General features: G+C 35.2%; 1 protein-coding gene across 3 annotated transcripts in view; it reads right to left on the reverse strand.

Moving 5' to 3' along the window:
- The window catches only part of LOC114248347 (uncharacterized), a 138,833-nt gene that overhangs the window by 45,053 nt on the left and 74,004 nt on the right, over positions 1–19,776 (reverse strand). Inside the window, exon 4 of one of the 3 annotated variants that reach the window (XM_028181558.2) lies at positions 19,141–19,201. The exons of the other annotated variants lie outside the window; for them this stretch is intronic. Coding sequence (XP_028037359.2) covers positions 19,141–19,187 — 47 coding nt within the window. The 5' untranslated portion in view covers positions 19,188–19,201. The remainder of the gene's footprint in view (positions 1–19,140; positions 19,202–19,776) is intronic. 3 annotated transcript variants of the gene reach the window in all.

The following is a 19,776-nucleotide window of genomic DNA, read 5'->3' on the forward strand; positions in this document are numbered from 1 at the left end:
CAATCGCTAATTTTATATACCTAATTGTAAGAGCTATTCGTACGCCGCCGTATTAAACTGATGGTGTTATGACAAAACTTATTAACGTGTCAATAATATTTCAAAGCTTCGACCTAGTCAGATGAAAGACGGGATAGGGAAGAAATAGGACCCTAATACGTCTCCTACGTGTAGTCAAATAGTTTTTAGTGATGATTATCCTAATATTTGCTAACATATCATTGTTATTTGGCTGTGTTGAAATAACATTCACATTGTTTGTAAAACATTCCTATGTAAATAATATAAAATTAGAAGAATTTAATATTCTGCGAATTAGAATATAAGGCAGAGTTGCTGACTTTTCTATGAAGGTTTATGGGTATTTGATAGGAAAAATTCGATATTTCGAGAAGACACTGTTATCTCGATGTAGGGTCTTGTCTCCTCGGGCGATCTATGTCCTCGATTGAGAGGTTCATTAGTGTTCACCTCGCTAATGATCTCAGCACGGTCGAGCTTAAGGACCGAACATCAAGTGGAATTCCTTTTAAAGAAAATCATTTCGGATTCGATTCAAGAGCAGGTTCACCGCGTCAAATTTAGAATGTTGATTGGTGCTTCACTGAGCTCGCATTGGAGTGTTCCTTCTCGGTGCGTCCTTAAGGTAAATTGCTTTTAGTCGTGTTATTCTTGAAATGCGACATGTACAAAAATTGCGTGTTTTAAACGTCACACTTCAAACAGGTGCTTTAAAGTTTTACACGATTGGTAATGCGCAAGCTATTTGCCTGTGTTCAGTGGCGTAGGCGACTAGTTTGTACGTACGTATTGTGTATTGCATTGTATCGCCCAGCCATCCACAAAGCAGAGCACTCAGCATGAGTGCCGCGACGGGTGCGTTTCTGCCTTTGTTTTATTTCACCCACGCTCCTTCGCTTTCGAAACTTTTAAGAGGAACTTCAAATTGCGTTTCTTCTTTAACTGTAGCCGGTTTGTACTGATTAGGTTGTACGCGAAACTTTTTAAAGTTCGTTAATCATTTTATTGTTTAATTACTTTACGAGTTGTTGGTAAACAAGGAATTTCCAATTTAAGGATGTGGCTAAAGTAAGCTCCTTTAGAAAACACCTTAAGGCATTTTTGCATGCTTGTACTTTTAACGTGTTTAATTGTTCGAGTCTAATGCTAAAATCCAAATATTTCCAAACCTAAAAAATCATTTATTGTATATTACATACAATAAAATTATATTGATCTTAAAATTGTCAACAAATAAAACGTCGCTGTTGTCATTCGATCGATAATAGTACTATTATTTGATCAATAATAATATGTAGTACTATTATTGATTGAAGCTGTTGTCGATCGCATCTACGTAAGGATGACTTTTCCATAACTCTTTATTTTAGTTAACAATGGCAGTACAAACTACATTAAATCTCAGGTCTGTCTGTACCGTCGCTAGTGCGTGCTAGGTCTACATCTTGTTCTAGCGAGACGGGTACTGTTTATGCGGAAATGAGTGCAGCGAGTCGAAAGTGCAAAGCAACCCTGGCGCGTGCACCCCCGTCCCGCCGCTTTCGGGCGTCGACCCCGCGTACCTACGCGTCGTCTCGTTGCCTTGGCACACACAAATGCTGAATGGCAGCTTTCTACACGACATCTACTCGAGATCAATCCCTTTTATTTTACTATAGAGCTGTCCGAAACAATTATTTAGATTAACTTTTTGAGCAACAATGTATGCTTATATTTATAGAAAGGGTACTTATCCAACTCGTATGTTTATATCTTGTTTTTATTTGGATACTTTTATAATATTAAGCATTATTACCGTACTAAGTACCAAAACATTTTTTCAAATACCTCCTTGAAACTGTGGAACCAAAACTGAACCTAAAGTTGCAGAATTTACCGACGTAACTCAACTAGTTTTTAAAGTCCAGAAACTTGGCTAATTAGTTGGTTGAGAGTTTTATTGGTGTTGCTTACTGAATTAAAAGATTGTTAAAAGTGATTTGTACTATTTTTTGTGTTAAACATTTTATATTGACACAAATACCGAATAAATATAATTTTGTGGATGCTGAAGTAAAGGTATATTAAGTTATTTTTAATGGGGGGTAAACACCTCATTAGCCTCAGGTGCAACTATTGTTGTTAAGATAAACAAATGGTTTGCAATGCACAGATGCTTTTGTTTGAATGATTAATTAAGGCTTGTGTTCATGTCTTTTATCTGCCTATAACTAATATTTATAGAGTTCGTTTAACGATATCGTACGTGACTAAAATGAAAGTACATAGCTTATTCCAATATTCCAGCAGCAGATCTGTTAAACAGACATGTATTAATGGTTCGTGTCGCTAAACCTCATATAACATAGCTTCATACAAATGTTTTGAGACTTATTTAGAAGTTAAAAACAGGAAAAGCAAGCTTCAAGCGTTTGGAGATTTCTCCAAACTTTTTGTTAATAATAAAATAAATGCTTGAAAAACAGGAAATAGCTTTATATGAACACAACAAACGTGTAGGTGTAGCAGACGAGAGTTTGCATCGGTATGGGCCGTATCATCAAACTTATTTCCGTTAATTTCCATGGTCGAGCGCATACGAAAACAGTATAACTTTGTTATGTTGAAACGATACACTTCTGTCGGTACCCCTTTGGAATAGTCCAACTTGTTCGTACGAAATATACCTATGCCAAATGACGTAGCGTTCAAAGTTAGACTCCGTAAAACTCTGCACGTAAGCTAAATTGGTACATTCGTTTTTATTATACTTAATATTAAACTGTTTAAACATACGCGTAGAAAGATTGTACTCCTTGTAGCAAATTTGGAGACATTGAAAAAGGAATATAAACTTTAGTCTTTGTGCAGAGTTTTGACGTGTTAACCTTATATTCTATTATCTGATATAATATGTGTTATTTGGTGTATAATAATAGTATCTTTATAGAGACTTTAGAAAGACTTTAGAAAGACAAATACTGTAGATATTTTTGAGTGAAGCGTTAATAAACAAACAGTGGGCCTAGTGTGTGGTATGATATCGGTCTAGAATAACATAGCCTCATTTTTTCCAGTGTACCGTAAATAGTGGTAGGACCGGAGAATGGGCAGCAGAGTTCTTTGAATATCGTAGCTGTATGCTTTAATCGTCTACTCATTTTTATCAGTTGGGTATATTATGAGCTCCCTGGGGTAGGTACCACCATCCTGCGATTTCGGCCGCGAAGTCGCCTTAACACTAACTGGACCGGGAGTTCGTTCACATATTCACGCAACAAAATAACTTAAAATAATTTTTACATTGATGCGTGTAATTTTAATTTTAATTATAATATAAAAAGTCGTCGTGGCCTAAAGTCCTATAAGTCGACGGTGCATTCTTATCTAGCGATGCAACGGTGTTCGAATCCCTTAGGCAAGTACCATTTTTTCTAATAAAATACGCACTTAATAAATGTTCACGATTGACTTCCACGGTGAAGGAATAATATCGTGTAATAAAAATCAAACCCGCAAAATTATAATTTGCGTAGTTACTGATGGACGTCTTGTGAGTCCGCACGGGTAGGTGCGGACTCACAAGACGTAGGCACCTATACGGTAATGCGTTTCAGTTAGAGGGTTGGGGTAGCCGTTATACTGTACTGAGGCCGTAGAATTTATATCTCAAGGTGAGTGGCGGCATTTACGTTATATATGTCTATGGGCTCCAGTAACCAATTATCACCTGGCGGGCCGAGAATTCGTCTACTCATCTAAGCAATAAAAAAATAATTAAACAAATACATTTAAAACAACTTGCCGCGGGACTATATAACTAACTACTATGAACATGTTGGTAGATCTTCTGATCTAGAATACTCTAGATATATACAGTTATGACAGACTCAGTCGTGTAATGACAATAAAAACGCGAAATTAAACCGTAAAACTTTAAATTATAAATACAAAAAACATTACGTTCTTTAGTAGACAAACCTGTAATGAGCTTAGTGAAAATGTTGATAGTTATAAGTGGTGTTTAGTAGTTATGACTTACCGCCTTCCTGTCGTGTCGGAAGGAAGCTCTAAGGACATGCCAATAAGCGAGGCGAGCTGTTACACCTCCCTCGAGCAACCTTTGAAAGCATTTCCAATTCTCAGCTCATGATATAAGGTTGACATTTGCAATAAGCTTTTACTATTATCGAATTTACTGAGTTAAAGCAATTTTGTGAGTCAATATTGGACTTTTTAAGTGTCCAGAACTGTGTTTCAGTGTTCCTAAACGAATGTAGTGCGCATAGTTAGAATTCAGATCTTATTAATTGGGAAATGTCACCATATTATTTTAAATAATATTGTTCCTTAAGGACCTTATGTGTTATATCTTCGATTCCCCTCACCGCTGCCTGAAATAGCTACGTATTTGAATACTTTAGTATTAACTAATAAATAGAAAAAAATAATCCCTTAGCTCTCGTGTTATGTTTTAAAGTTCAAAAACAAATTAGCAAGTGAAAATACAACAAAAAAATGTAATAAAGCATATCATCGACATTAATTATCACAATTGGTTTTCATGTTACACAAAAATAATATTTTTACTCACGAAACACTACGTAACACGTTTTCGCGCAGTCATTAAAATTTGTACACACGTTAATATAAATAATGTGGAATTTAATTCGCGCCCTAAATCACATGCGGCCAACTGACCACTCACCGAAATTGTTATTACGACATTCGTGAATGTTTTCAAAACTACTGTTGCTGTACATTACATAAACATACACAATAATTTAAATACAACTCAGAAACCATGAAAAACGTTCATCATGATTCATTCTAATGTTTTAGTTTCGAATAATTAATTCATCTTTGAAAGTTCAATAAGTAGAACATTTAAAAAAATAACAATTTCAAATTTTGTATTAGGACAGATAATCTTATGGGTGTCGGTCACTGAAAATCCCATAAACGACTGGAGTGACTGAACCGAGTTTTTTTTTTGTATACCATTGATTGATTTCTCTGAACGTTTTAGATTTATGACTAGATGCCAGTAAGTGGCATTGGAATTGGAATTTATTTTGTTATTTTTCCAGCACAAGACCACTATGTCTGCCAGATGCGCCAGTTAATATATAAGATACTAGCTGTACCCGTCCGCTTCGCTGGACATTTAAAATTAAAATTATTATTTCTCACCCCCACAAAGATTCTCATCATTAACGCCTCCGCAACTAGTGTAGGGAGTCCAACACTCATATAAATATTAGCCTATCCATTAAGTACATGTAGTTTCTACATGGATGTCAAGTTTAAAGTCAATCGGATGCATGGTTTAGTAGTTATAACGGAACATCCGTAAAAACCACTGTAAATTTATATATAAAGTATAGATATAGATGGGAATGCGCGACCCGCCGACCCTATACGGGTACGGCATACTTGAGCCACTCTTACTTTTTCGCACTATCCACGTGTACCCATATTATGTTCGCTTCTGAACTCTCGTTCTAATTATATTGTGAGCACGAATAATTGGTCATTGTGAACCTGCCCGTAGTGCTGGTTCCGCGGTCTACATATTTCAGTCGTCATACCAAAATACGTCACAGTTTAAAGACCAAGATGCTTTATTTATTCCAAGGCGACTAATATTTCGACAACATCTCACAAAGCAGGCAGCAGTACCTACACTTACTTATTAAAAATGTTTTTGTTGAATTTCCTTATTGTCTTTAAAGGTAGACGGGCATACAGCTCAGCTGATAGTCAATAGTTACAGACGCTCATTAACCTCAGCAAATTGGAAAATAAGACAACGCTACGAGAAATTACTTATATATCGCTTCTTATCTTAATTAATTGAGGGGCAGACAAAAGAATTATCCGACATTCCGATCCTTGAGGATCCTTTGTGTCATTTACTTAATCAACACCTACATAGGCAGATACCGAAACCATACTAAAAGCGATTGCGAATCTGTATATTATTGAAAGCCCGAAGGCGCTCCAATATCAATCCGAATTGACCCCATCGAATGTAGTTTAAGTTAGACGCATACCTATTATTAAGACTCGTATGTATGTTATTGTTTCAAGAAGTTTTCATCTCAAACATGACCTTGTAAGTCCACACTAATAATATAACTAGCACTGAGTAGAAAATAGGGGACTTATTCGGGTAAGGTGTAACAAAACCATTCCTGAATGTAAAAATGTAATTGAAATTAAATGCTAGCAATTTAATGATGTTTAAATGTAATAGAGGTCCCAAACGATGGTCGGACCAAATAGTGGAGGAACTGGGGATACCTGTCCGCGACGCACTCCACCAAGCTACAAATCGGGATCATTGGCGACAGCTGGTTGATGGAATCGAACGGAGTCACGATCCTCAGCAGTGAGGGACCGACCGAAGAGAGAGAGAGAGAGAGAAAATGTAATATGATTGAGATTTCCGATTCATGTCGATAAGCATTTTACTCCAAGTAGACCGAGAGACTGTCTATTTCTATAAAACATAAATCTTGACTTAACTTGATAAACAATTTTACAAACAATTCAATTAAAGAATATAAAGCTCGTTTATAAGATTTGAAGCAGAACACATCGGTATTGTCATTGTTTATCCGACCGACCAGACGTCGCGACGATGAAAAACTACGCTGTTATATCAATTTGTTTTCTGTGTTGAGTGAGTTTTGCCACGTACCATCCGGCTATGGAATGAGCTCCCCTCCTCGGTGTTTCCCGAGCGCTATGACATGTCCTTCTTCAAACGAGGCTTGTGGAGAGTATTAAGCGGTAGGCAGCGGCTTGGCTCTGCCCCTGGCATTGCTGAAGTCCATGGGCGACAGTAACCACTCACCATCAGGTGGGCCGTATGCCCGTCTGCCTACAAAGGCAATAAAATAAAATAAAAGTTGTATTCTTCGCCTACGTACATTCATATTGATTCAAATACTGTCTAGGTATACTTTCTTTATTAAAACACTTGTCTAACTGTATAAGATGTAAGCTCCTGAATTTTACATCAATTCACGCTTCCTGAAACAAGAACCGCATTCGCGTTCCCTTTGAATGCCTATTTAAAAAACAAAGACGGGCTTAGGAAACACGGTAAAAGGAAAGTAATTCCCCTACATTAATAAATCGTGCGTCCCTTCCCTGCTGTCGTTACCATGGCAAGTGTTGCCGGTCGGAGGCACCCTCATGGCTCGACGAGGACCAGGCTCTGTCTCCACAATAAGCAGAGACGCCGGATACTGCAGCATTACAACCGTGATTTATATGTCTGGCGTTCCTTCTATTGCGTTCATTATCCGAAGCATACGGGTGGATACGAATTATCCTTCTACCGTTCAAAGTACACTTTTGAATGGAGCCAAATATTATTTACCTAACAGTTATTTTAGTTTTCATTTCATAAGTATCTTCAATGTATTTGGTGTAATACGAAGCAAAAATAAACGGTATAAACATAAATAAATATAAATAAAAATTAATTATTAATATATTACTACTATTAATCATGAAGCACATATCATGGCTTGTTATTCATGTTTAATTTTTTTCTTTGTTGCTATAATAAATAGACAAACATGCTTCTGATGGAAAGTTCTTACTGCCGCCCATGGACACTGGCAATGCTACTGTAAAATAGCCCATTGAAGACTCGATTAAAAAAAACGTCGCCTGAAAAAAATGTTATAGTTATAAAATTGTATTTATCGATTAAAATATAATTCATTAATGTTTCGCAAAAAAAAGTGATGGAGTAGTCATTTTAATTTATTTGTATTAACTATTATATAGACTCTATATTTTATGTAATTATTGTGCAAATTGACCCGTATTAAATTTAACTTTGTATTATTACAGAAGGTATTTTAAATTAATAATTGTAATTATTTATTTCACATTACACTACTTAAGATGAATATAAATTTGATATGCTATTTTAAGACTGTATTGATTTGAAAGTGAAGAGAGAATATTTTAAAATAAGATGTCATTTTTAAACCAACATAATCTGTGCCGTTTATTTCGTTCACCCTTACAAATTGTTTCAACCCCATCACGAGCACGGTGCACCGGTGGCTCCCACCCAACTCAACGCTCTTCAAAAAGCCGTAGATAAAATTTGATTCCATGCAGCAAGCGGGGTGTGTAGCTATCTGCAGTTAATTATCTATTTTCGGAGGGGACGATGGGGGAAGACATCGCAAAATGCCAATATCTCCCTCGGTTGCCAGTCAGGTCTAAGATACGCCCGGAACCGTTCGAACAGTAAGCCCTCGTAATTAGTTTTAATTAAAATCATTTTATATAAACGGCTTCGTTTTCGCGACTGTATTCCTTGGATTACTTTTACCAATTATAAACGTTAAGAGGATAACATTTTTCAATTTATCCGCCGAAATGTTTTGACGAACGTCGAGAAACCGTTTTGATCAATTTCGATTAACATTATGGATTCGTTTTGTTCACAATTCGACTTTATTTTTTTATAGTACACATTAATTAGTACTTCGCTGTGCCTTGGAGTTACTGATGTCAATTACCAACGGTGACTATTTACTTTGAGGCAGAATGTATAGAATTAAAAATATAATAATTATATTTATGAACGTGTCGTAAAGTAAAATATTTTATGTATCTATATATCCATAAACACATCTATATTCTATAGCTCTATTACATAATATTGATGTTAGGGCACATTATCAGCTAGCTCGCGGAGACCATTCAGGTTCCATTTTTAAAGTTGAGGCATACGTGACACATTGCAAGTGAGATTTAGACTTCATGTCTCAAGAAGGGTGGCAACATTTTTGGTTTCATAACATTGGGCTCTGGTAAACTACCGGATACGACGAGAGGTTATCTATCTTGTGCAATTAAAAACCCTTGTAACTAACTAGACTTTAAACTTTGTTAGATACTTTAATCAGATTATTGTTTAAGCCGACTTGATCTGAAATAATCTGTGTTTCTTTGTACATTTGTAGGCTCAAGAAAAAATACTTGAAAGTTTATGATGAGCTTTAAAACTGATTTATATTCTCGGTCTATGAGCGAGAGGATCTGTGGCGAGAGGTAACAATTTTTTGCACAGCCAAGCGTTACCAATGTAGGCTGAGCTCCCATTACAACTATCTTTATATCATTGCGAGGTTATAATATCTCAGCTCGTTTTCTAGTTTCGGCCCCACCCTCACTTTCTATCAGGTGTCTACCCCCACGCGTTTGAAAGAGAGGGAAGATGAGTCGGGTCGGGGGCAGGGCAGTCTGGGTGCAACGCGCCATAATTTAGGTAAACGATTTTTAACGGTGAATTAATTTTGCAATGTAGAAATATAGGACTTGATTTGTATAAGATCTGCTGTTTCATGATTCACTTTTGATTGAATTTACTGTGCGACTTGGGGCCACCTTTTTTCTATTCAGAAAAAATTATGAAAACACATTTCTTTCAATTATCGTACCTAAGCACTGGTCCATGGATGGTACATAAAATTTTATCACATTACTAATTTATATTTGTGATACTCCTGATCTATTTGATCTATTTGACTTTCAGGTACCACTGAATTTTAATATTAAATTAACGCACGGAAATTGCGGGCAAATCTACTGATCGTAAAATGTATGGACATACGTTTTTGAAAGAAATCACCCTCTCTATGTTGCCTTACATTAATCTTGACGGAGCAATTGCCGTCAAACGGATAAATTAGATTAATCACACTTGCTTTGACGTCGAGGTGCTAATGGAAACTCACGTTACGGTCGCTAAAGTGTTAATCCCGTCTGCCTTCACAACTTGACGTAAAATTTCAACACCGCGTTAAAGTCTTGGTGTGATTATAGTCGTGAAAATAGGTAAAATTAGAAGCGTGTCTATTCTCATAAAAGCTTTTCAAACTTGGGTTTTAAATTATGAAACAGGGAGCTAATCCTCTCCCCCGTGTAATTAGCGAGCGTGTGTGACACCGACGAATTTCAAGAATGCGATGTGCCTCCAAATTTCCTAATTTCAGATTGGAACATAAGGACGACCAATATTTCGTACAAATACCTTGAGCTACCACTAAAATTTGTTAAGTCCATAAATTAATTAGCTCCGCGTTCTGCAACAATTTAAACTTTAGATATACATTTTGTGAATAGCTCAAATAATAATCGCCATTAACCACCGAAGTTCAATTAGGGCCTAACAATGGAGCTCACTAGTCTTGTTCTTTGGTACAACCAGGATTTTATTCAATTCGAATTTTCTTTGCATATAATTTGTACATATCTACCCAGATATATATTTTTAGTAAATATTGTTTGCTTTAATTTTTGACTATTTTTGAATAACAAATATTTTTATTTGCCTGTATAGTGGTTAGAGTCAGGTGAAAATTATGCGTGTAACAGCAGTGGAGAGTTTACGTCTGTTAGTTGCAATGTTTTGTTCGTATGCTCAACAAAGCCCTTACAAATCACAAGAGACAGTAGAGCATCATCCAGAGATATGGTATATATGGAAGAGGGGTTCGACTTGAGTGCCTGCTCGTTAGTGAGAGAGCTTAAATTACGCCACAACTCTATAGGTGCTCGTATGTGCGTAAGTTACTTAAATGATATGAGCTCAGTAAAAATGTTAAATGTCATATGACTAGTATGAATTTAAACTAAAAGGTATTCATGTTTAAATTAATGAAAAGATATTATCGTGTTGAACCTAAAAATGGAAAAAAAGGTTATTAAAAAGTACATATATACTAAAAATAAATATACTATATACTAAAAATAAATATATTAGACGTATATCTATTATTATTTCGCATTATTTTGTATTTCATAAAAACAAAGCATACTGCATTTTCCCGGTATAACGAGTCTCTTGAGTCAGTCTTTGGTCTTTATTTCTTACCATAATCTTCCCCTAATCCCTACCTTAAATTTTGTTGATTGGGATGTCTAAGAACTCAGTTTCTGCTCTATAAATATGAACCATCTGCTCATCAGCACTATTAACAAAATCTTTCAATCCCAAACTTCCTCGACCGAAGTGGGTCGGGTACAAGCAGGCTTACTATAAATTAACATGTATTAATTATTATAAACTTAAATCAATTTCAGTCACTAACAAGGATCATAAAGTAAAGAGACAAACAAAATATTGTGTAACTTTCTCCGGCGTCCGGGGGTAGATCGCCCGCGCACCCACCGCCGGCGGAGGGTGTTGGGGATGCGTCGGGAGAACCTTCACTTTCGTCCGCCACGCCGGCTGCGGGGGCGACCTTCTCAACTTAACTTTCCCAATCGATCCGATTAAACCTTTTGCAACTTTCATATAATATAGCACAATTCGTTTATGTTATTGATCTAGCAAATAAAGTTATTTATTTATTGTTCAATGACATGATTTTCTCTTAACAATTTTTTTGTACATTTTTGTACATGTCGCCTTTTCGCATTCAAAGTGTACAATTTCCAAAAATATTCGAAATTGAGTTAATATGCGGAAACATTTGGTATCACCACTATTTTTGTCATAAATACTGTCAAAAGAGCGTAGTTTAGTTTTAGTTTTTTCATTTTTAGTTTACCTTTGTTTTGACTACTATTAACAAAATTAGTACATAATTTTATCTTACTTTAAAAGACAGATAATGTAACTAGAAAAGAATAAGTGTTGCAAAGATGATTTATATTAAGGATATTACATATTAAACCTTTAAAACACTCTCCTGTAAAATTAGTAAGTTTCGAGATTATACAGTTTTAATGCGAGAAGACGACGTAATTTTTTTGTAAATTCACGTACGCTCGTCTCAAATATTAATATTATTATACGCGAAAGCGAGGTTGCTTATTGGTTTTTATGCTTCAACACCTCATTAGGCAAAGTACTTAATCGAATGTAAAATATGAGTGTTGCTTCTGTTGAGTTTTCTATCCGAATTAGTAACGCAATTTTACACCGTATTTCACGAAATGATTTGCAAATTAATCTATTGTTCGATGAAATAATACTAGTCGGGGCTTCATCGCACAAAATGGCTTTGTAGGAAGGCTATGTATTTATATCGGCTAATAACAGCTGGTCAGCGTAAAGCCAACATAGGTCCATTATGAAAATTGACAGGTGCGGAGGATGGGTTATACTGAAACGATCCGTGTATCGGATTCAGATTTATTGTATAATAAAAGGCCACGTGACACGGCGAAATTGAAAATCCATCCGCTAAAAGGATGTTAAAAGTAAAATTGAAATTCAATTGAAAACATTAATGATACAGAACTGATGTTTTTGATTCCAATAACAGATTTCGAATTATGTGATTTGTTGACTTGACCACACGAAGGTTGCAACAAAATAAAAGTTTTTTACTGTAGTTCTATGCAAGCGACACTCACGACCCACCTGATGTTAAAAGATTGCCGGAGCCCATAGACATTGCACCGGGAAAGTCGAGGTACACCTTGAGACATGAAGTGAAAAACTGACTATCTCACTCTTCACATTGGAATGCACATCTGTTTCGCAGCAGAAGCGGTGATAAGATAATGAGTGACCCGTATCGGCTCACAATATGCCCTATCACCAATTATAAAACTTTTATGATGAAAAAGAATAACAATGTTAATTTTTTTTAAACAGTTTTGACTAGATAATAATTATTTTATATTATAGAATTGTTCCTCTATCCAGAATCCAGAAATTTAGTTCCGTAACAAATATTATGGAATAGGCACACACACATCTATCATACCACGGCATTTGGTCGAAATGTAATTTCATGCAATACTTTCCCTGATTAAAGGAAGTGGACGCTAAATCATGGGGCCTGATGGGCCACCCTAAAATATGCCCGAGGCGTGGTTGGAATGTAATGTCTACCTAAATATTATACTGCATAGCTAATTTTACGCTTTTGCGGATTTAGCGATCATATGAGTTGAATTTGAATTTGATTTGTATTAAAATTATTTCATTTTGGATCTTTTTATTATTGTCTTATTGTCCGCTACTTAGTAAACATTTGCCTGTTGTACTAAGTTCAAGTTATTGTCACTTATATAATCATTGCAACGATATAATCATACAATTAAGAATTCATATTTATTTTGTCATGTTGGTAGTGGCACGATCGATAACGATTCATTCTGCTGCGTTTGGAAAACGGCTGACTGTCGTTCAATATTGAGACCAAAGGCAATCAAAATAAACAATAATATAGTTTGTGTTTTCTTTGTTTCGTTTCATGTATGGTTCAGTATCCTTCAGGATCAAAATCAGAGAGCTCGAGTAGCTCTTACCAGTTTTATATATGAATAGTATATACATACATATTTACAATGAATTAAATAACAAAAGGAAATTTTATAATTTTAATCTTCTTCTATTTCAATGAATTTGCACGATTGCAGATGAATGGTGGAGCTATTTATGACATTGCAGATTATACTTTTAGCAACAATAGTAACATTAAAAAAATAAAGTTTAAAATGATTTTATTGTATAAAATGCGTGAGGTGCTTATCAGGATATTATCAAAATAACCCTTCTACTCATATCTTCATAAAATATTTATGACTACTGATACCATGCACCCCACGCAGTTTTTACAATAAAATCATTTTTTCTTATACTTTTTTAATTCAAAGTTATTAAAATTTATTTTTTATCTATCTATTTTTTAGTTGGATTTTTTGTAAAAGTGTATTTTGTTAGTTTTTTTAAACAATTTTTTTTTTTAAATATTGAATTGTCCGACGTTTTGAAGGGATCAAAATCATGTTCAAAGATTCCGTTACATACTAACATACATACGTCTGAAGCTAATAAAAGCGTATTAAAAATTGATCAGTGCATTTACTTTCAAGTACTACCGTCGTAGTGTATATGGGCAGGTACGCCTTTCAACTCAATTGCAGTTTCTCAAGGATCGTCTATATGTCAATGTATGTGATAATGTAACAAGAACATAAAACAAACACGAAATGCCGAGAGTCCTCGTGTATTGTGGGACCGTCGCGTAGAGTGAGGCAGGCAGCTTTGATCGGCCGCGGTAATGGACCAGCCCGACCACATTCGCGGAAACTTTTACAGGACACTGACCCACTTCTAAACAATAAATATAATGGGCCATACGCGGTTTCTTTGCGAGGAATTTTTTGATGTTATTGCTTTTACAAAAATATTGTAGTTTGAATTACTCTTGTAACGCCACCGTTGAATGGACGATCCAAAAAAAAGATGTATGTCGGTAACACTCGATTGAAATTTTCAAATGTCACATAAAAATGTACCTGTTTTATAAATTATATAACTAGCTGACCCGGCAGACTTCGTATTGCCTTAATCGATAAATAAAAGATCTAAGCTTTTGGGGGACACATCAAAGGAAAAACAAAATTGTTATTTTTATTGAATTCCGAGCATTTTCATATTTATTTACCTTTTAAACCTTTTCTAGACTTTCACAAATAATTCAAGACCAAAATTAGCCAAATCGGTCCAGCCGTTCTCGAGTTTTAGCGAGACTAACAAACAGCAATTCATTTTTATATATATACATAGATATCATAATTAGCAAAATTTTCAAAATAGAAATTGCCGTTGCTATATTTTAAATCTTTTTCACAATACAAGAATTAATCGTTCCATAAAAGTGGTTTTATTCGACAAGTAAGTCAATTAAATAGTAAATTTTAACTAAAAATAAATAAAATTTCGTAGTTAAAAATTGATTGCCACATGTTATGACAGAGCATCACTTGAGAACGGCTTGACCGATTTTGCTCGGCCGCCGCTTCTGCACTTAGAGCATTGCGTTGAAAAAGCTTCATGAAATAAAACTGAACTATAAAATAAATAATTAGCTTAAACATTATATTTCAGATATAATACGAAATAGATTGACCTTATTTTGCCAAACATTCACTTAAATCGATTGTTCGGGTGAGTACGCATGTGATTGATATTTGCGCGCCACATTGACCCACAATAATGCGGGAACCGCCATTTGAAGGTGAGACCTTGCCGGTTGAAGAGGCCAATCAACATTACGACCAATTTCCTAAGCACATAAAAGCAAGATACTGATTTACGGCCGACCCCATGAATCGTAAATAATATAAACGAACAATACTCACAAAACATTTGGTAGCTTCGTTATTTATACAAACAAAATTATGGGATTTATTGAGTCACTTGTAAAACCACGTAGGAAATTGTTTGATATTCTGGATTTCATATCATTAATTAGGAATGGTAGATTTAAGCGGATTTAGCGGTAGGCAGCGGCTTGGCTCTGCCCCTGGCATTGCTGAAGTCCATGGGCGACGGTAACCACTCACCATCAGGAGGGCCGTATGCTCGTCTGTCTACAAAGGCAACAAAAAAAAAAAAAATTTAAGACTATATAAATGTCACTGGAGTTTTCATGTCTTCTCTAACAAATAAGAATTAAAGTTTTGGGCTTCCCGAAACAGTGTAACTACTGGTAATATGTAGGTGGAATTATTTTTGTTACAAGCACGTTTGTATAAGAATTGTATTTTGCGCTACGCATGATATTATGTGCATACATTATAACACAGGAAAGCAGGAAGAGGCCGGGTGCGTGGCGGATCACCGATGTAGATGAAATCAAATATTACGTTCCCCTGGGAGGCTTCCGAGAACGATGTTCCTACAAAGAATAGGACTTTTCGCGCGTGCCCAGCTTCATTTTACATTAATATATTTTATTGATTCAGCCCTATGACTGTTGAAACAATGACTAAAATGTCGTATCATCTCTAGAGAATTACTTCGAAGAAAAAGCACAAACGATAGAAGTCGTCATAAGAAAACTTAAGAGGTATGAACATTTTCAGGGACGATTCGAAAATATATACAAATTTGGGGATTTTATAATATTTATAATATATTGTTTATAGTCAATTTGTTGTTCTGCCGTGTAACCTACAATTACATATATGTACATTTAAACCTAATCAGGACCGTAAATTACAGTTGAGGTGTGAGTTACGAGTGATGTGTCACGCATTGAGTAAAATAAACTTTGTTTTGGGAAATCAACATGATCTAGAAGATTCTCTTAAAATTCTCCAAAATATATTAAAACATGTAACTTATGTATAATTTAATACAAAAACGATAAATACAATAAATGTAGGTAGATTCCGTTTACATTCTACGCCTTCGTAACTCCGGTGTCTTTTATTCGATTGTTTTCTTTTTCATTTTTGTTCGTCCTTCTTGGAAGGTTTATGTCATAGTACTATCAATTTATGACAGGTGGCGTGCGCATAGCATCATCACACGACCGTATTTCATACATTCCGGGGTGTTCGGAACGTAACGTGGTTGGGTCGGATGATACTTTATAAAATAATAATTGTATTTACGAATGGCTTCCACGTGTAAATATGCCGTATACCCACCCGCAGTAAGACTGGGTAATTATTTAATAGTCATGGTGGATATATTGTTTCAACTGAATAATATTATTGCTGCCTATTTCCGCGATCAAATCACATATGATTCTTAAAGCTTATAACAGGTATCTACATATATAAAAATGAAATGCTGTTCGTTAGTCTCGCTAAAACTCGAGAACGGCTGGACCGATTTGGCTAATTTTGGTCTTGAATTATTTGAGAAAGTCCAGAGAAGGTTTAAAAGGTAGATAAATATGAAAATGCTCGGAATTAAATAAAAATAACAATTTTGTTTTTCCTTTGATGTGTCCCCGTCGGACGGATTCCTTTTCTTTGTTTTAAGTTTATTTTATACAAAAGTTTAGGTCTTTTATTTATCGATTGAGGCACTACAAAGTCTGCCGGGTCAACTAGTAAGCAATAAAATTAGAATAAGGACCCATCGTTGTAGCGAGGCCCATGTGAGGCCCATGTCCAGCAGTGGACATCTGTGGGCTGAAAGACAGAAGTGCATTTTAGTTTCCTTTACACAATCAAACAGAAAATTAACATAAAAAACCTTAAGATGGCTGTCCTTTTGAAATAGATTTAAAACTAAGTTGTATTAAATACGTACATAAGTAATGTCTTCTTTTGACGAAGATCTGACGCTTAGAATCTGACTTAATAGAATCTTAATAGAAGATCTGACGCTTCGGCTTAACTTATTTAGGATATTCAAGGAACTAACTACCTTGAAATTCAATAACTTTAAGAAGCACATTATTATTTAAATTTTTCTTTTACGAAACATTGATTGTAGACGAAGCTCACAGTCTACCAGGAGTCAATGGACACCTCAACATGAATGTCTCTACCCATCATGAGACGCGTGGTCCAAATCTCAATTATGTTCTTACTAATATTTAAATCGGAACGCACGAGTGCATCGGAATGCCCAAACTCATTTCAAATTAAATTCGAATGTAAATAATATTATGGCGGGTAAAACAAATGTCGGGGGAGCCGTCGGGAAAGTTTGTTCTGAGACGACAAGACTAATAGCGTTTGGAATAATAGAATGCACTATGCGCTTACTTGTTCTTCCAACTAAACATTGGTTGTTAGTTTAAATCTTATCTAACATTTCCAATTAAATCAGTACCCCAAGAACCGTAGTTTCCATCATATTGTGTATTAAAAAACAACAGTTAATTATAACGGTTAATAAAAATATAAAAACATTTCTTATTTTGCAGGAAATATGCAGAATTATGACGGCTTGTAAAATTTTACTATCAACAAAAAAACTCAACGTCACGAGCTGTTTGTAGCTCTTGAATTATATGAGCAACTTTATCAGACGGTGAAAGAGCGCGTCTCCGGAGACCGGTATTAAAAATATTAAAATAAGTAATTGCTCTATCAAGGTAGCACCTGACGCCCGCCGAGGCTTGCCCTCGCCCCTGCTCCTTTCACCCTGAACATTTTGCGATAAGACCAATCCCACAAGCGCTCTGCAGGCTATACCTACTCGCTGTTACTACCCATTTATTTTGACGACGAAAATATGGGAACTGAGAAACACACCTTCCTGAATTGAGTTAACATCAATGTTGTATATCTTCACACATTCACGTGTATAACATGACATGATTTTTAACATAAACTACTTAATGTGTCATTACTAATGCTATTGCTACCGGAGGTATTAAGATCGAAAATTTTATTTAATATATACAACATGAACACTAAGCATGTGTGTATGGAAATTCAAATGACTCAGATAATGTATCTTATTACGCGATAATTATTAGGTTGAGTGCTAAATCATGTCTGGTGGAGAAAGTCATGCAGAGATTGGCCTTGCCCTTACTCTCTGTGATAATATGAATGGAGGATTTTGGAGAAATATGGAGTGGCATTGAATAAAATAATGGGAGCTTTTGCTTTCTTCCTTGGCCTTATAGGTAACATTCGATGCTCTTATAGTCATGGGCGATTATTCATTAGTTTAATCTGCAGGCTTGTAACATTTTTAAGGCTTCTAAAATAGCCTTACCTTTCAGTTTAAATATATTTTTGTAACAAAATCTTTCAATACAAAATTTGATCCACTTAAATTTGTGGTATTACGTGAAATAACATGGTATGTCCGAGTTTGGTTTGAAGAAGGACCTGTACAATCAGTAACGGAGTTTTTAAATAACGAATGTTAAACTTATACCTTACCGATAAACGTTTTGTAAGTTATTCTTACTAGTAAACTATTCCGTATCTTTTAATCATATTCCAAGCTATATGAGGAGAATAACCTCACTCAGAAGGAAGTGGAAAACCGGGCAAACTGAAGGGGTTTAAGCAAGAAAGCGGACCCTGGCATTAGACCGGGAAAACGCTAAGAAGAAGAATAATACGTTACGAAGTAAGACATATTGCAATCGAATTCAAAAATTACATCATATTTATTAATAAAATCTATATTGGGTTCATTTGGAGTGTCTCAATGAAAATAAATATATCTTAATAGATGATCACAAAGTATGTTGCTTGTCTGTTTCAAACTGGAAACAGCTATGCCTTAAGGTATGAAATTTATAATGGTAGTTATTCTAATGCGATTAAAGTTGCTTCTTTATATCCGACGCTATGATGTCTTTTAGCTCGGGTGACCGCTTAACGATAGACGGTCCGGGAACGTAAAATAAAGGTACTTACTCAGCAGCATTTTTTCCGCCTTTGTGCAGCATGCCCGCGCGTGCCATCTCACGCCCACGTCCTAGAAAAAACACCATCTATTAACGTTGAGACGTTCACGAACCTTTCCGAGTATTTACGTTCACTAAATAGGTCCGAGCCGTTATTTATTATTAGTCGGATGAAAGAAACACGAAAATTACGTCGGCACTTCTTTCAAGTTAATTTTATTACGCAATTAATTTGGAGTTTTGCAGTTCTAACGTCAAGTACTTAGAAATTTAAATATCGACTAAAGAAATAAATTATTTGTTAACGTAATGGATTTAATAAAATACTTCGTTGTACTGTTACGGATTGATTTACATCTAAAAAGAAATGTAATGTGATCCAGTTGTTTATTATTGAATAAAGAAATCACCTACTATTTAAAATCAACAATAACATTTTTTTTGTTCACATTAACAGACCGTCAGTGTTTATATGTATACAGTAAAAAACGTATAAAAAAATTATAGTTTAATAATAATAAATAAACGCGAGATTATACCATAAAGGTTAATTTTAAATATGTCTACGACTCCCAAAACCTGAAGAAAAAACTAGACAGTTAATCAACCTCCGCATTGATACATAAATTAAGTAAGACTAGAGGTC

Source organism: Bombyx mandarina, chromosome 04 (genome assembly GCF_030267445.1).
Source record: "Bombyx mandarina strain Sakado chromosome 04, ASM3026744v2".
Lineage (NCBI taxonomy): Eukaryota > Metazoa > Arthropoda > Insecta > Lepidoptera > Bombycidae > Bombyx > Bombyx mandarina.